The sequence below is a fragment of the Genypterus blacodes genome, unplaced genomic scaffold (assembly GCF_046128005.1).
Source record: "Genypterus blacodes isolate CSIRO-AG114 ecotype Tasmania unplaced genomic scaffold, CSIRO-AGI_Gbla_v1 ptg000056l_1, whole genome shotgun sequence".
NCBI classification, from domain to species: Eukaryota; Metazoa; Chordata; class Actinopteri; order Ophidiiformes; family Ophidiidae; genus Genypterus; species Genypterus blacodes.
In genome coordinates this window covers 1-17,613 of record NW_027466868.1, presented here as the reverse complement: position 1 = coordinate 17,613, position 17,613 = coordinate 1, and the positions used below count along the sequence as shown (strand labels likewise).

At 50.2% G+C, this 17,613-nt stretch overlaps 1 protein-coding gene across 1 annotated transcript; it reads left to right on the top strand.

Moving 5' to 3' along the window:
• The first annotated feature begins 740 nt into the window (after positions 1–740).
• Positions 741–16,556, top strand: LOC143002433 (NALCN channel auxiliary factor 1-like). The gene is made up of 3 exons (XM_076152524.1): positions 741–2,165; positions 12,298–12,469; positions 13,652–16,556. Exons 1-3 carry the CDS (start codon positions 1,455–1,457, stop codon positions 13,948–13,950), a joined length of 1,182 nt encoding a protein of 393 aa, XP_076008639.1. The 5' UTR covers positions 741–1,454; the 3' UTR covers positions 13,951–16,556.
• Positions 16,557–17,613: the final 1,057 nt, after the last annotated feature.

Here is a 17,613-nt window from a genome sequence, read left to right as displayed (position 1 = left end):
AGAAAAGCAAATTTAGAAGTTCCAAATGATTTTGATGATGATTGGCACAAAGGTGAAGGTACTAAAAACACAGGTTTGGTCCTTTAAAGAGCAAGCAGGCCAGCTTCATATGATGAGAGAAAGCAGCCTAAAAACAAGGAGAGCACCAACCTGGACTCAACCAGTGTCAAGTCACCTGAAACAGACTGAAATACATTTTCTAGTAGAAATTTTCAAAATAAAAATAAAACACCGGTTACAAAGATATGCAACATATTTTTTTATTTATTCACTTGCTTATTTTCTGCTTCCACAATTCTATTGCTCAACCTTTTGTTTTTACGTGTTGATTTGCTGTCCAAATAGCTCAAATACTTTCCTTTTAAAATCATTCAAATTGTATTTTGAAGTTACAATTCGTCCAGTTTATTTCCGCTTCTATATGTATGTGTCTAGCTTCGCGTAATTTCGGACCGAGGGCCGCGTGCTTGTGGCGCGCGCGCACAGCGTCAAGACGCGGAGGAGCGCCGTCAAGTCAGACTCAAGAAAATGCTCATTATCCGGATATCATGGGATATGGCCTTCAGAATAAAACAGCATCATAACGCCTCATAAATTGTGCTATCGTTGTCACAGATTCCTAATATGCTTTTTAGTTTTTATTTACACAATGTGTCACTCAAAATACAAGCTAAACCAAAAACGTTTAGTTTGATTTGCTTTATTGAGCTTCAGAGTGAACTTAAAGAATTTGTACTTAAGATAAGCCAATATTAGTTTTCTATCGAGTGAAATGTGTGCAATCCAACTGCATGAAGTAGACACCGGTGAACAAAAATAAAGCTAATGGAAAATACATTCGAGTCGCAGAGGAATGGGGCACAGAGCGAACACAAATAGCCTTTATTTTGAATGTTGTGACCGGAAATGTCGGTTATTCTTGTTTTCTTAACGCAGAGCCTGCAAACACATACCGTCTCTGAATGAACATGGCGGCGACTTGACAACAGCAGAGAGCTGAAGACGGTAAGGGCTCGAAAAAAGCAAAGAGGTCCGTGACAGGCTGCAGGCCCATCCGCCGACACTAAGGCAGAGCGCCTCGCCATGGTGGACGACAACAGCACCCTTGTCCGTGCACGACCGAGGCCGTGGAGAACGTAAAAAAACCTCCGTGAGTGATTCCGACAACGGCGACGAGGCTACGCAGAGGAGCGGCGTGCCGCGGAGCTCGGGGCGGACGGGGAGGACGACGGCTTCACCACCGGTCAGCCATGGAGGATGCGGCCCGTGGTCGTCAGCGCCTAGTTTCCCATCCGGCCCACGCTCATTTTGATGGGAATTACCGATAAACGCGCAGGCAAGCCGGGACAACCCACGAGCCGACACCGGAGGGGAGGAAGACGCGAAGCGGACCCCACGTCAATGACTGTTGCGGCAGAGGAGCCCCCACGGTGGAGTCGGCCGGTTCCCAAAATATGACCAGGGGTGCTGGGACGTGTTGGCAGCAAGAAGACGACGACGGCTTCCAAATCTGGCTCGAGCCCCCCCGCGACAACCAAAAGCCATTCACCGACTCCGAGAGGGCGCAGAGATGGCGACTGTCCTTGGCATCCCTCTTGTTCTTAACCATCCTCCTCTCTGATCACCTGTGGTTCTGCGCCGAGGCCACGCTGGCCCGGACCCGGGACAAGTACGCGTCCTCCTCCTCCCCCCACCACCACCGCCACCTCCGCTCCCCCCAGACCCACTCAGCACACAGCAGCCTCAGAGGAAGCCCACATGCTATTTTTATAGGAAACTCTACCAAACATTTGTGGCGCCTCGAAACTTGCCACCAGGATAGTTTATCGAAGAACTGCTTTACTTCCGCGGATGCCGACCAGTTGTGCGGGGGCCTTTCCGACCCGGAGGGCGGGACGCGGGCTGTAAATATGAGCGATTTGTACCTTTCCTTTTGTAACTCCTACTCTCTGCTGGATTTGTTTTCCGGAGCGACCAGTCCGGACAAACTGAACTGCAGCCTCGACGTGCTCGACGACGGCGACGCGGGCAGATGCAGCCTGTGCGTGCAGGCGTACCAGCGCTACGACCAGCACGCCGAGGAGAAATTCGAGGACTTTGAGCTCCTGACACTGAAATACGAGCCGGGGGCTTATTCAGTGAGGACGTGCATGGACCAGTGCAAGGTAAGGCTGAGGAGGAAGAGGAGGAGGGTGGGGGAGGGGGGGTGCTCGGGGCCTGGAGGGAGGAGGGTATGTATGTATGGTGGCCATCTGTTGATTTGGGGCCCCGGGTTAGGTGCCAGTTATTTGGTCCTCCTCTTCCTGTCGTCATGGAGACGGGTGACGGATTCAAGGAGAGTCCCGGCTCCGGGGCCTCATGTTCATTCATCTCCACATTGTGTTTAGGCCCCATGCTAATGTGCATATGTAGGCCTCGCTCTCCCTTCGCTCCCTTCACTCCCACTCTGTGCTTTGACGCTCTGCTCCTCTCTCTAATCAATCAGGTCCAGCTCCTATTGATAACCTATACGCTTACTCCTGATTGCCCCTTTATAATCCAGCGTCGGTAACATTATAATGAGCAGCAGGGAGGCTGTTGGCATATGCAAACAACTCCTGCAGCCTGTGTGTGTGTGTGTCCTGTGTGTGTGTGTTGGTGCAATCCACCAGGTGTTCATCATGGCCGCTCCACTCCATATCGAGAGCGTTTCATTTAAGTCAAGAGGTGGTTTCCTTGCCTAATGTTGCGGAAGGCTTTTTCCTCCGCCCCGCCGTGTGTTTGCTCTCCTCCAGGCCCGCGTCCATCCAGGCCTGTGTGCCGGCGCTCCGAGCCCCCCCACACACGCACGCAGGCCCGCTTCTGCAGTGTTTACACGCCGCGCTCGCCGGCTCCTTACACCGGGCCCCCATCGTCCCACTCCTGCCTCTGAGCCGCGGAGCTGTCCGAGGTGCTGACTGGCTCCTCCCCCGCCTCCATTCACAGAAGCCGCGGCCAATCCCACATGGCCTCCATTCACCCAACCGGGGGCACAGGCGCCATCTGCTTCCTGCCATATAGAGAGCATAGATCCACTTATTGATCCTTGGCACCGGCAAACACAACACAGGGCTGTTTTTGTTTAAAGATGATTCCACTCCTTGCTTGATGTCAGAGTGAATGTGTCACATGTTACAGGATGATGTCACTATCTGTGATCTCACCCTCCATCTATATTACAAAACTCTGTCACATGAAAGATGATTCTTATGACATTTAGCAAATCTGAATCTTACTTCAGGTTTGTAGTTTCACAGAATTTGATGAGGATTTTCATAAAGATTATATTTATAGTATCCATTTGTCCCTTATGAACACATTAAAGCCTCTGAGAGCTCCTCTACTTTAAGTTATAAGTTCAGTTCCACACAGCTATGCTCCTCAGTTGCCTCATCCTGTTTTCCTCTGACCTCTGACCCTGAAACGGACATGTAGCTTCAGGGTTACTTCTCCAACCGTTCGCAGCCCTGTAACTTGAGGCAGCCACACACACACACACGCGCGCGCTCTAATGCGAAGGCCAGGAAGTGCTGTCGCTCCCTTGTCCTCCCTGAGCTCTCCGTGACATTTAGAGGGAAAACAACCAGTTATTTAGTCAAGCTGCTAATTTCTATAACAACGTCCCTCGGCTTTCACCTTCTTGATTACAGGGTTGCACACCTCGTATAGAAGTTATCTGCAGAAACGGGCGGCGTGACTCAACCTGTGATGTGGAGCTCTCGTAGAGTTAATGGCCACCTGCCTGGAAGCGGCCTGAGCAGTGGAAGTGGAAGCGTGTGTGTCAGATTATCTCGGAAAATACTGGTGTAAAGACGCAACGTACCGCCGCCGCCATCTAAACTCGGCGTGCAGAGCAACAGTTGGCGCAGGTGCAGCAGGAATCCGCTCGTCCACAGCCGCGGGAAGATCTCTGACATGTGGCGTGGGAATGTTTGACACAGAGAGCGGCGGTTGTTGTGGAGGGGCGGTGTGTGTGCGGTCCGCAGGTGGGGCTTTGATGCGTGTAGCCTGAGGTGGAACATCGCACGGCGGCGCCCTTGGATCCTTCATCACCCGACTCACGCCTCTAGTTGCAGCGCTGCTCTTCGTCCCCGCGTTCGGGGCGACACGTTTGATTTACTGGGACCTTTTTCCTGCCAAATGGAAACTGGAAAAAGTTCACTCTGATGTTCCGTCCAAGAATTCAAGCAGGGATCCCAACCATTCTGAGGACTCTTCCTTGGGTTACTTCCCACTTGGAAGCAGGAAACATCACAGTTGCCATGGCTGCAGCACGAGATCAAGTAACTGAAATCCTTTGCAAGATCACAAACCTGGTGAATATTTAGAAAAGTTCCACTCGTGTATGAAATTGTTTCTCATTTTGGGTGAAAATGTTCCCGTAGGTGCAAACCGGCTGAGTGACGCAGGCTCGGACTAAGTCAGAGCGTCGGGCCGCCCAATCGCTGACCCAGTTCAGACAGAAACGACCTTTTAATGTTGTCGTGTTTCCTCCACTGTGCGGTTTAAGACCCCGGAGTAAACCTTTAGTGTTTCAGACACATTCTGTCCCTTTGCTTTGATCTTTGCTAACTCCACTATGAGGCCAACGTGTGTGTGTGTGTGTGTGTGTGTGTGTGTGTGTGTGTGTGTGTGTGTGTGTGTGTGTGTGTGTGTGTGTGTGTGTGTGTGTGTGTGTGTGTGTGTGTGTGTGTGTGTGTGTGTGTGTGTGTGTTACCACCCATACCTCCATCCTGCTCAAACACACTTTGAGACTTCACAAGCACAACTCTTAGACTGAACCGTTTATTTACCGTTTCTACGAATCTAGACGGCGGTCAAACGCACTCGGAACGGGCAACTACATCCACCAGCGACCTGTTCTGTTCTTCCTGTTCTACTACTTTACTCCTCCTCCTCCTCTTCCTCCCCCCCCTCCAGATTCATGTCTAATCTCGGTGGGTGTGAAGGAGGACGGCGTCCACAGCGTCCTCCCACTTTAGATCCTTATATCAACCGCACACATCTGCATTGATCTGAGCTCTTTTGAGGTGTGTGTGTGTGTGTGTGTGTGTGTGTGTGTGTGTGTGTGTGTGTGTGTGTGTGACTCGACTCTTTACATTACGGTTCTGGGAGCTTTTGCAACTCCGCGGTGAACGAAGTGCAAACAGATATGAGACGACACCGAAACTCAACACGGATACTTTCATGTATTTATCCCGCGTGTTTACCAAAAGGCTCCAGCTTCACATTCTACAGGGAAAAATATAGATCTGTGTGTTTAAAGGTGTATTGTAGTGACCATACGGTGGGTCGGCCTGATGGTGGCGCTGTAATCACCGCTCTAACGTCTGAAAGTCATAGAATCAGGATTCATTTTCTACATTTACAACTATTTTATAGTCTCTCTCTCTAAAAGGGATGAACTGTGAGAGCGCCCCCTAGCTGAAATCCAGTTTTGGTGTAGAAATGCGGATTTACATTGTTTGACATGCGACTATGACGTCTTGGATTTGGGTGACTCATAGGACAACACACACACACACACACTCAGAAGAGACCGTGTGTGTGTGTGTGTCCTTGTCATTCCCATTTGTAACAATAACATTTCAGTCTTTGTTTGTTTATTTCATTCGCATGAATACTTTGTGATCACTATGTTGTTTATAATGACCGCCTTTATTGGCCTTTTATTCATGACTCATATTAGTCTGCACTGGGGGGTTCTGTGTGTGTGTGTGTGTGTGTGTCAGTGTGTGTCACACAGTGTGTACTGATGAACGACATGGTAGCAGAGCTTTGTATTCATCCATCTGGGGTGGCGGGCGATGCAGAGTTGCGTGGCGTTCACGTGAGTTTGCCGTGCGGCCGCTGACCTTGGAGACGGCGGGGGTTTTGTCCCCCGGCTCGTTTTTTTATGAATGGAAGGATCCCTGAGCTGCATGCCAATGAGACGGACAAGAGCCGAGCTGCCGCAGCACACGCAGAGCCCGTATCCACGCTCCGCCGAAAACGTGGAGACCGCGTGAGATAATGGTGGGGTTTTTGTGCGCGGGGTCGCCCAATTAGCAGGCCTCATTTAACCTCCGAGGCGATTCCATTACGGGCGACACGAGGAGCAATTTCACTGACATATTGCTGTCAAAGCAGTTGGCACAGGAGCGGCGTCGCTCTGAATGATGGGAAACCAGCTGTTTGCTTTCGCTCCGCTTCTATCAGTCGCACGATCAAAGCCCCAAACCTGACTGAACACTGACCCCTGTGGCCAAAGGCGGTAATACATTTTTGTTGCTGGATTTCCGGTCCAAGCTTCGTCTTCTCATAAAGGAAAGAATTAGATCTTATATAAGTTGTTTGAAAGGCAAAATAGGAAAACACAGATGCAACGACAGCAATCAAAATCCTTGCGTAAACATTAATCACTTTGGCTTGGTAACTGTGAGCAAACGAACACATTAGCGTCGACACCTGAGGGTCAGACCAGCGAGGCATCAATCAGTCCACACGCCGATTCGCCGCATCGTGACGGATTAACGCGACCGTACACACGTGTGACACACTGCCCAGTTTGAAGCGAGCTCTGAGGTTTCCTGCCGGGACTAAGTAGCCTCCGCAACCTTTTGTTCTCCTGGCCGATCAGACCTAAAGGCCTGGTTATTAATGCGATTGGCTGAATTTGGTTTCTCTCTCTCTCTCTCTCTCGCCCATTAAGTCGCCTCCGTTCCGTGGCCTCTCTGCGTACGGGCGGCCCGAGTGGGTAAAAGGTCTCGTTCCAGTCTCTCCGCTAATCTCCGCGCGTCCCATTAGGATGATTGAGGATGATGTCGGTCCCCTTTAAATGAATTGTCAGTCACTGGACGTACGTATTGTTTATGAGCGAGAGGCCGCTCGCTCAAACAATCCATCCTACACTCGGCATTAAATTACACCCTGATGTACGCCGCTGTCCTGTGCCATCAGTATGCCAGTCACACACACACACACACACACGCACACACACACACGATACTGTAGCTGATCAGGTTACACTACAGGAACATAAAGGCTCAGAGAGGATGTGGAGGTTTCCCAAGCAGCGGTGGCGACTGGCGAGCGCGCCGTAGCTTCAGTCAAAGCGCAGCCGTGCAAAGGTCGTCGCTTCGCCGTCGCTCTTGGGGTTTTCGACGTCTCTGCGCCCCTTCAGTTTTCCCGCTTCACGTACGTTTACTTGTGAATAACTTGTACTTCCTGTCTGTGGTCGCTGATGTCGTTCATTTGTCCCAAAGACTCAAGTTTGCAGCGTTCATTGTCTCTTCCAGAGTTTGACACTGATGACTCCTCGCTCTCTCCGTCAACTTGCATCACAGCATAATGTCACATGAATGAGGTCAAAGGTCAGGGAATCACCTCCTCCCCCAAGAAATGATTTGGCTTATTCATCAAAGTGTGAGTTTGGCCCTGGAGGTGGAGCGTTTGGCAGAGTGACTGGGCGATGTGGCTCTGCAGTGAATCCATTGCTTACTCCGGTAACTCCCTCGCCGTGGAAACGCACACTCAGCGTTTCCCCTGCTCCTCGATGTCAATATGTCCCCGGCTCAGGTCGCTGACCTGCTCGCTGGCCTCCCAGAGCGCCCTCGCCGCTCAAAATGAATTCCTGCCGTCTGTCCTGGAGTGATCTCTTGACGGAGTGCAGCCAAACCAGGACAGTCCTCCCACAATGCAGTGCGCTTACAGGACGCTTCCACGTAAAAGGGGTTGAGTTTTCAGGAAGCGCTGTCGATGAGATTGATGAAGCGCTAATGGAGACTTGTTTACATCTTCAGCACGTTTGCTTCCTGGAGATCGGCCTGCTGTGGACTCTGGGTAGCCTCAGAACACAATCACTTCCTGCGTGTTGTACAGTTTGAAGCCCGCGCCCCACATGTTGAACACCCAATGAGCAGCAGAACGAGCAGGCCCGGCCGCCTCACCCTAAAAATCACAAACTGTCTCATTGATCGGACGAACGCTCCGGCTTTCCAGGAACATGACATCACGCCTGGACCGCCCCGCTGCTGCCTTCTAATCCGCCTCGGTCGTTTGAGTTTGGAGTGCATCAAAGTCCCGCCGTCGTCACGTTTGAGCTCTCGACTCTTTGACGTTTCTCGTGCTGCTCGTGCCTCAGCACACGTAGGGGAGTGTGACATTTTTGCACGCTCGCCTCCCCTCAAACACAGAAACGCAGTCAAAAATAACCCAGGTAGTGCGCCAGCGGCTTCCTGTTGATTTGTGCGAGGGGTGATGATCTGTGCCATTCAGCTTCGAGCCGCGATCTTCACTCTTCAGCTGACTCATGCGCTTTTTATAGCCGCCTCGTATCCTGTGTGTGTGTGTGTGTGTGTGTGTGTGTGTGTGTGTGTGTGTGTGTGTGTGTGTGTGTGTGTGTGTGTGTGTGTGTGTGTGTGTGTGTGTGTGTGCGCGCGCAGTTAAACCTGCTCGTATACACGCTGTTGTGAGCTTTTTTTTAATTTTAGTGCAAATCTGAACTTTGTTGTTAAAGTTCTATAGGCTGTCAGAGTCGTGGTCTTTATCTCATGGAAACTGGAATTCCCCTTAAACGATAAATGAATCCAAAACAAATTGTGCTTATGGCTCATTTATGTTTCACACCTGTTGTGTGTAGTTTGGTACAGGCGAGGATCGAAGGACATTTGGGCCTTGGCGGAGGTATTTTTCTCTCTGTTTTCATTTCAGCGGTGCCCGAGGTGAAAACTGCTGCTGGAATGATTCTCGTTTTTTTGGAGTCTAGGAAGTTTTTTTTTCATGAGGCTGGAAATGAATTGTGTCAATATTAAACAGGCTAAGAGGAAGATCTGCTTAAATTACTCTCTTATTGAAATTTGTCTTTGGCACAGCGCCCGATGAATACTGAAGAGACGCTTCACATCTGTGTGTGTGTGTGTGTGTGTGTGTGTGTGTGTGTGTGTGTGTGTGTGTGTGTGTGTGTGTGCGCTGGTGAAAGTGAGGGGAAGCCCTGTGGCTGCATGAAGCACAATGGAGGACGAGCTGCTGCTTTGCATGTCAGATTTACTGCAGTTGTCGGCCTGGAACGTGTGTGTGTGTGTTGAAATTTCCTTATATCAAATGCATTGTCGTTTTATGCAAGTGCATTGTGAGGGACGGACACACACACACACACACACACACACACACACACACACACACACACACACACACACACACACACACACACACACACACACACACACACACACACACACACACACACACACACCTACACCTCTGTTCGATCCCGTCAGCTTCCTCCCTGTCAGACTGATCGATGCTTCCTGACAGCACGCAGGCCGACGCCCCCTGAAGGCATCACGGGCACATTCTCATACCTGCCAATTATTCCCCCCGACACACGTAAACACAGAGTGCGAGCGGTTTGTCAGGCACACCTGCTCTGGAGACACTCTGGAGACGCTCTGGACGCTGAGCGAAGACAAATTAATGAAAAGCCCTAAAAGCTAAGCGGTCACGTGGGTGTTTTGGCGGCGGGCACGCTGGCTGGACCGCAGACGGAACAGCAGGCCGCGCGGCGGAAATAAGACGGCGTGCGCGAGCTGTTCCACAATCTGCTGCTTATGTAACGGAAGCATGAGCCATTAAAATTCAAGATGACGCTGTCGCTGACACTTCCTGTCACAGCGTCGCTGATGGAATCCTAATCTTCAAAATGTGTTCACAGGCCTGGAGAGGTCTGAGTTAAGCGAAGACGCAGACATCATCACACTGTATGGAGTCCACACACACTCACACACTTCCTGATTTTTAGGTCATTGACTTGCCAACTGGGCCACGTGTGAACCGGAGCGTCCTGTAGGTTTTTGGTGTCGCTGATCCTGTTTGCAAGTCAATGACCTCAAAATCAGGAAGTTAAGTGAAATCAGCAGAGTCACCTACGGTTTTACTTAATAATGAGCTTTAAGGGTTAAACAGAGGAATGATTCAGATGACTGAAGGAGGCGGACCGTGTGTGTGTGTGTGTGTGTGTGTGAGAGAGAGAGAAACGTTCCTGGCGTTTTGGTTCCGTGTTTGCTCAGTGAAACACCAGATCGAGGTTGGCATCTCCGTGGAAACGCCTTTCCTGCCCGGCGTGTTTCCTGCTGGGGCTCCAGCTCGGCGACGGAGGCTCGTGGAGCTCTGATCACACATTAGACTGATCAAATCAGGCTGCAGCTCTGCTTCCTCACTAACTCAATTTGCTCGTGCACTTCCCCTTTTCACGCTGGCCGCACACACACGCATACACGCACACACACACACGAGCGTATACACTTACACACGCATATGCACACGCAGATGCAGGCCCTCAAACGGAGAACCAGCAGCGAGCCAGGCAGTGCCCATTCAGCTCTAATGAAAAGCAGAAGCAGCCGTTACCTTGGTAACAGCATACATCTTCAGGAGGACCCAGAGTTCCTGTCTGACTGGAATCGTATTGTTTTGGTTCCTTTTGATTGCCGCGGCTTCCCTGGACAGATTGTCTCACCGTTGGCAAGGTTTTATGCTAAATCACAGCGAATCCAAGCAGCAGCGATTTACGCTGGGCAAGTGTGAGGCCTCAGAACGCCGCTAATCCACCGTCTGAGCCCCAGAGCATCATGGGAGTCCAACCACAACCCCTCACCAGTGCGCTGGAACCATAACTTCAACTTAAAGCTCAAATAGAGACGGATCGGCCGTCACGGGGGTTCAAACCCACACGGTGCTGACCTTTACTTTGAAGGATGAGCAGAGGAGGATCATGAAGTGTCACGGCGAGGTCGTGTGTTCTCGTTCTGCCCGTTTCATCGCCGCCGTGATCTTTGTCGTCACCGTCACCGTAATCCGATTATTATAATGATTATAATTGCCATTGTGCCGTTTAATCTGTTCATCTCTGTGCAAACAAGGAAAAATTTGATCGTGTGTGTGTGTGTGTGTGTGTGTGTGTGTGTGTGTGTGTGTGTGTGTGTGTGTGTGTGTCTGAGCCTCCTACAGGTCCCGGGTATAAATTTAGTCAAACATCCACAGCGGGAGGAGTCGACTTGGAAGAGCCGAGCATTGACTTACGCGCCACTTAACGCCGCCCTCGCTCCGCTCAACAGTCACTCACACACACACACACACACACACACACACACACACACAGCTATAACATACAAGGGATCATTAAAGTGTACATGCAGTGTGTGGTCTCCTTAGTTTGAGCCGTGTTGGTGCCGGTGTTATGTTCGTGATGTCACCGATTTGTGGAAACGTGTGACATCATCTGTCGGTCCTGTTGGAGTGTCAGACTGCAGGCGTCCTACCTGTAGGCGGCCTGTAGGGGCGCAGGAGAGCTGTCCAAGGTGCTGAGGGCCATGCTCGCACTCGTGCTGCGTTCAGGGGTCCGACCCGGTGCCCGACTCTCTCCGGTCATCTGTGGGATCGCCCCGTGACCTCTAACCTGTAGGCAGAACATGTGACCTTTAACCTTGGGTACAAATCCACAATCACAGCTCATAATAAACAATGAACCATCAGAATTTGACCATTTTGCAGCTCAACTTTGTGTTTTTCCGCTGGGTTGCATTCTGACTGCAGCTGTTAGCTTAGCTTAGCTTAGCGCCCGCTCTGCTGCTGTCCCTGCATCTGCCACTGGCTGAATAATTGATCAGGGGTCATCTTAAGTCCGTTATGATCGATTAATGTTGAGCGCTCTGCTGCACAAGGTCATTACAGGATTTACTGATGTTCTCTTGTGTCTTCAGTCCAACGCAGAGCCGTTAGCTGCCTGAGCTCTCATATGATGATGTCATGTCCCAGCAGGTGATACGCATTCATTGATTATCAATCATTAAGGAGGAGCACCTATCGATTAAAGGATCTCAAGGCCGATTCCCACACGGGTCTCTTTATACCCATAATCCTTTGCATTTCGCATGACATCGTCTCAGGGAACAGAGGGACAGAGACTTGATCGCCAAACTAAAAGAAGAATCACCGTTGGTTTCATTCGTCTTCTGGTATTTACACACTGTATTTACTCCACATCAATCAAAAACACTGACACTTTGACGTGCAACTTCATTTGCACTCAGACTCCATTGTCTTCTACAAACCAGATGAGCAATAATACAAATCTGTGTGTGTTTGTAGTCTTATGGAGCCGTATTCTCATCCGATGTCGTTTATGTGGAAAGTCACAACACGGTTCACTGTAAGGCTCGTATCCTGACTGAGCGTCTCCCAGCAGGATGGTAAAGCCGTATCCATTCAGCTCATCCTCCTCTTCCTCTTCCTCTCCCTCAGGTGGCCTATAAGCCCTGGCTGTGCGCTCAGTATTTCCCCACCACCAAGCAGTCGTGTCAGAGGAAGGTACCGTGTCACCAGTACTGCCTGGAGGTCCAGCAGAGCTGCCCGTTCATCCTGCCCGACAACGACGACCTGATCCACGGAGGCAGCCCCAGCTTCATCTGCACAGGTCGGTGTGGACTTCAACCACACACACACACACTCACACACGATGGGCCACCTGCATTCAGCACCAACATGTTGTGCTTCTTTCTTAGTTTTGTATGAATGTGGCCCAGAAATGTATAAACTTCTTGGGCATGCAGGTCAGAGAAGTCCTCAGAGATTCTCCTGATAGGCCTGTGCGGCTCTGTGCGGCTCTGTGTCGCTCTATATGGCTCTGTGTCGCTCTACATGGCTCTGTGGCTCATTGTATTCTTGTAACCTCCATCTTTTCTTACAGGCACATTCAGTCTGGTCATTCCAGTCACTGTGCTGCATCTGAAGGCGTTTCATTGCCATCTAGTGGCCTGTTGCAGCACTGCATCTCTCTCTCTCTCTCTCTCTCTCTCTCTCTCTCTCTCCTCTCTCTCTCTCTCTCTCTCTCTCTCTCTCTCTCTCTCTCTCTCTCTCTCTCTCTCTCTCTCTCTCTCTCTCTCTCTCTCTCTCTCTCTCTCTCTCTCTCTCTCTCTCTCTCTTCTCTCTCTCTCTCTCTCTCTCTCGCACCACAGCGGCGTTGTCTTTAAATACATTCTGAAGGATGTTTGGCTGCACAATAACAAACTATACACACTTTACTCAGGCAACAGAAACAATGTTAACACAATAAAATGACATTAATGATAACAAGCCAATCATAAGTCGGCCTGTCTGTATCTTCACAACGGCAGACGTCCAGACATCCTCCCAGTGCGGCATTGTGGGTATTTTAGTCACCCGACATGATGCCTGAAAGGTCCAAACGTCAGATCCCCGCAACTCAGACCATTTTCATCTGCATGTGGCCGCAAACTCATGTCGGCTCATCAGTGACTCATGGATACACACACACACACACACACACAGAGGGTCTTTGTGATGTTGTGATAAAGGCAGAGATGAGTCTTGAGCGTCCCGTCTGCACGAGCTTAACTCATTATCACACAGAGGTCACCAAAGGTCAATTTGCCAAACTTCTCCAGGGGTAATCTGCACACGTAAACACACACACACTAATGAAGGTCACGTTTCCTGCCAAACACACGCCGATAAAGGAACAACATGTCGTCTGTCACTATCCCGGTCATGTCGCTCTTATTTTTCCGGTTTAGTTCCATAAAGAACGACCCGAGCTGTCAGAAGGTTCTCACGCCCGTCTCGTCTCTCGTTGCAGGGCTCTTTGGCGATCACCCGTCAGGCGGCGAGGAGGAATGCTGCGACGTCCGGTGGGACTCCAAAATGAACGACCCGTCAGGCGGGACACTAAGAAGGACTCCTTCCTCCTGCCAGCCCCAGGGGGCCTCCGTCACCTCCGCCGCCACGCCCAGACTGTGCAGCGGGCGGCTGAAGATCTGCCTGCTGGCCCTCGTCCTCCTACACACTGTCATCATCATTTCGGCCTCCCACAATTCCACGTTGGTGGGCGTGGCCGCCATCTTCTCGCCGGAGGAGGGCGCGTCTAATGAGGAGTGACGCTGTGGGGGGTCGACGCCAGGCGAAGGAAGGCGGCGGCTGAGAGGACGTGAGAGTCCTCGCCAGGTTTCGCTAGGCGCAGCCGCCAGGGGACGCAATGTGGCGCCAACGGGCCGGAGACGCCTCTACGATCCGCCGCCGCCGCCGACAAAAACCATCAACCACGGGAAGTGGGAGGGTTTTAACTGGAGCTAAGGGTGCTGGGATTGGGCCCGACCGACCCAAGACGTTTTGAGAACCAACCCCTAAAGAACTGACCTCTTGCCACTTGAAACCTACTCGTTGTTTCTATTCCATCCATGTTTTCTAGCATAACAACCAACCAACCAACCCCCACCCCCTCCCCCCTTACTGTGTTGTTCCCCACGTTTGCGTGTGTGTAGAGGGGCATGAAGGACATCGATGGAGTGTGTGTGTGTGTGTGTGTGTGCTCTCACTCATCTTCACCTTTTAAGGTTTTTTGCTGCTCTTTTGCGTTCAGGTGCCAGAATGTTTCTACATATCAGCTCAGCCCCTCCCCCTCCTCTCCCCCCCTCCCCTCCCCTTTAGTGCACACGGGCGTCGTACTACTACCTTGTATGTGTGTGTACATGTTGCTCAAGGACGTGTCAGGATTAGCCAGATGTTCCCCGCGATCCATGTGGTCTCGTTCCTCTGAAACGTCTGTGATTCTTCTATATTATGATGTTCCGGCTTGTGTTTTGTCCAACTTGACCTTCTCTCGACCTGCCTCACCAGAGGTTAACGCACCCTAGGACCTACGCGCGCGCACACACGCAGGCGCGCACACACACACGCACGCCTCCACCTTCCCTTCTAACTTGTTGTGCCATTGAGCAAGTTGGGAGCGGCGAAGTTCAGGTTGCAGCCACGCGATCACAGAGCGGACATGGCAGCTCTCCAGGCACAGAGGTCAGAGGTCAGATGCATGAGGCCAGACGCGGGGGGGGGGGGGGGGCTAGCTAAGGGCTGTGTTAGCGTCAGCATGAGGAACAAACAAAGGGCTGATTCATCCCATTTTCTTCTTCTTCTTCTGTTTCCGTACGCCTGCTCCAGACGCATGATGGCGGTGCGGCGGAGTGAAAGGTGCGTGTGTGTTTACAGGGATTTAGCTGTGCCGCCTCTGCTTTGCATACATCACGTCCAAAATCACAGCGCCAAGGCAAGAAGCTGTTACGCTGTCGCCATGTAAACATTTAAGCTTTACTCTGAGTTATAACAGAACTCAGCAGTTTGCGTTGCGAGCTTTAGCATCCATGGACCTCACAGCGTCGACGCATCCCGGCCGGTCTTCCTTCTTCTGCTCTAAATCGGAAGCTTCTTCTTCTTCACGGTTTATAAATGAGCATACAGCTGTTATTCTTCAAGGTAGAAGTGTTTAACACTTTAGCTTCTGGCTCTGCAGTGCATCCAGACTGGCTCCATGCTGCACTGTGTGAGTTCTGCTGCCCTCTAGTGTTCACACTCATGTTTACTTTTATGTTACCGGAGCTCCAACGCTGTGGCTGCAGCTTTCCACACACACACATTTGAAATTAAAATGCATGGAGAATTACACAAACACATTATTAAATCGCCAACTGTCACATTTTAATTGTTGCTCCATTTTGCAGTGATGATGTCATGCGTCGGTGCGGTCAGTTAAGGCAGCAGACACCAGAGGTAAACACCAGAAACGTCATCAGTGCATTCCTGCTCTTAGCGCCCCGCCATTCAAAGCTTGACCTCTCTCACTTACACACACACACACACACACAGAGTGGGATGAACACACAGCTGGTCCACTTTCACCCCCCCCCCCCTCCATTTCCTCTCTGCCCTCTTCTTTGCTGGATATTCTTGCGTGTGGCGTCGTTCCGTTCCGTTGGTTGGTTTCGTGTTTGACGAGATTAGATCTGCGTTTCCTCTCTGGAGGCGTGGCCAAATCGTCAGGTGCGAGTTTTGCCCTTCCTCCCTCCCCCCCCCCACGTTTGTCCTCTTTCGATCTCTAGCTGTGACCTACGATCTGAGACCTGTGGATCTATGCAGATGAAGCCCCTCCCCCACACCGCCCCGCCCCCTTTGACCCCCCCCCCCTCCTCCTCCTCCTCCCCCCTCCTTGTCCTTTCTGTTGTAAATATGTCCTGAGGATGTGGGATCTCAAAAATGGCCACTGTTGAAATCTCACCATGTTTTTTTTTTCCGTTTCGCCTCCTCGTTTTTATTTCTTTTCTTTTTTTCCTCGTCTGTTTTTTGGGAGATTTTTGCAGCATTCTTGGGTTGTCTAAAGCAGCGGTCGACGTGCAGGACCGAGACGGGTGCGTTTGTTTTGAGAGACGAGGCGAACGAAGAGGTCCGACAGGGAACAGATGAAGAGCCAAGAGAGGAAGCTTTGAATGAGGAAAAGGGTTCAAATGTAGAGAAAACAATGATGATGAAGTTCATATTGTCATACTAGAGATGCTTTAGTTTGCTAATTTACTTTATTTTTTTTCTACAAAAGACTTGGATGAAATTATTTATAAAAACGCGTCCCACGAGTCATGACCTTTTTTGGACGTAAAACAAATACACATTTATTAACATTTTGTTCAAAGGAAAATAAATATAAATTATGTTAAACATTATTGGTGTTGGTGTTTTTTTTCCCCCCTCTGATTGGCTGAAGAGTCCACTAGAGGGCAGCAGAGTCATGATGAAGAGTGTCTCTCTCTCTCTCTCTCACACACTCACACACTCACACACACAATTAGCATTTATGCTGGGGTTGGATTACATCATTTTAATGTTAATGTATTATGGTAAGCACTTAAGTTTGTGTCAATGTAAATCTGAAAAGCTAAAAATTTAAAGTTGCGCCTTCATTTTTCACCAATTTTGAAAACAACTCCACACACACTTCATCTGTGTGAAGTCGAGCCAATGAGGCTTCACACTCAAGGCTTCACACACACTACCATTGGTCATAAGACACAAAAAACGTGCAATACCTTGTTTCAAACACTAGATGGCACAATAGGACCAGTTTGAACTCTTTAGATCCAAACACAGGCGAGGCTGATAAATGATCAGTCAGTGAATCATCCTACACACAACAGCACGACACATGCGTGACGATGAGCATTTTATTTACCTGTTCAATGACGTCACTGTGTGTGTGGAAGCGCGGTCGCATTAACACCAACGGGTCACCAGAGGGCAGCAGACACACGGCAGACCGAGGAGCTGATCCCAACACCCACACACCTGCGGGGTCAAAAGGCGAGAGAGTCGGTAAAACATACAAGTACATGAAAAGGATATAAAGTATATCTATAAACACACACACGCACAAATAAGAGAAATGTTTGTTTGTTTTGTTTGTCTCAATGCAGAGACAAACAAAACAAACATTGCAAGACGACTGATCAGCAACACACACACACACACACACACACGTTCCCTCAGCAGCCACATGATCCCAGGCAGTTATTGAAATGTGTGTGTTATTTGCACTCCCCCTGCAGGATTCACACACTCCCACTCACATCTCCTCTCCCTCCACATGCCAGCATTCAGTTTTCAAAATTCCATAGCATTTACAATTTACAACATTTTGAATATATGGCGCGCACACACACACATTACATTACATTACGGTCATTTAGCAGACGCTTTTATCCAAAGCGACTTACAATAAGTGTG

Coding starts and splice junctions, on each gene's coding strand:
- LOC143002433 (XM_076152524.1), top strand. CDS start 1,455: ATGACCAGGGGTGCTGGGACGTGTTGGCAGCAAGAAGACGACGACGGC. Junction 2,166..12,297: donor CGTGCATGGACCAGTGCAAG/GTAAGGCTGAGG, acceptor CCTCTCCCTCAG/GTGGCCTATAAGCCCTGGCT. Junction 12,470..13,651: donor CCCCAGCTTCATCTGCACAG/GTCGGTGTGGAC, acceptor CTCTCGTTGCAG/GGCTCTTTGGCGATCACCCG.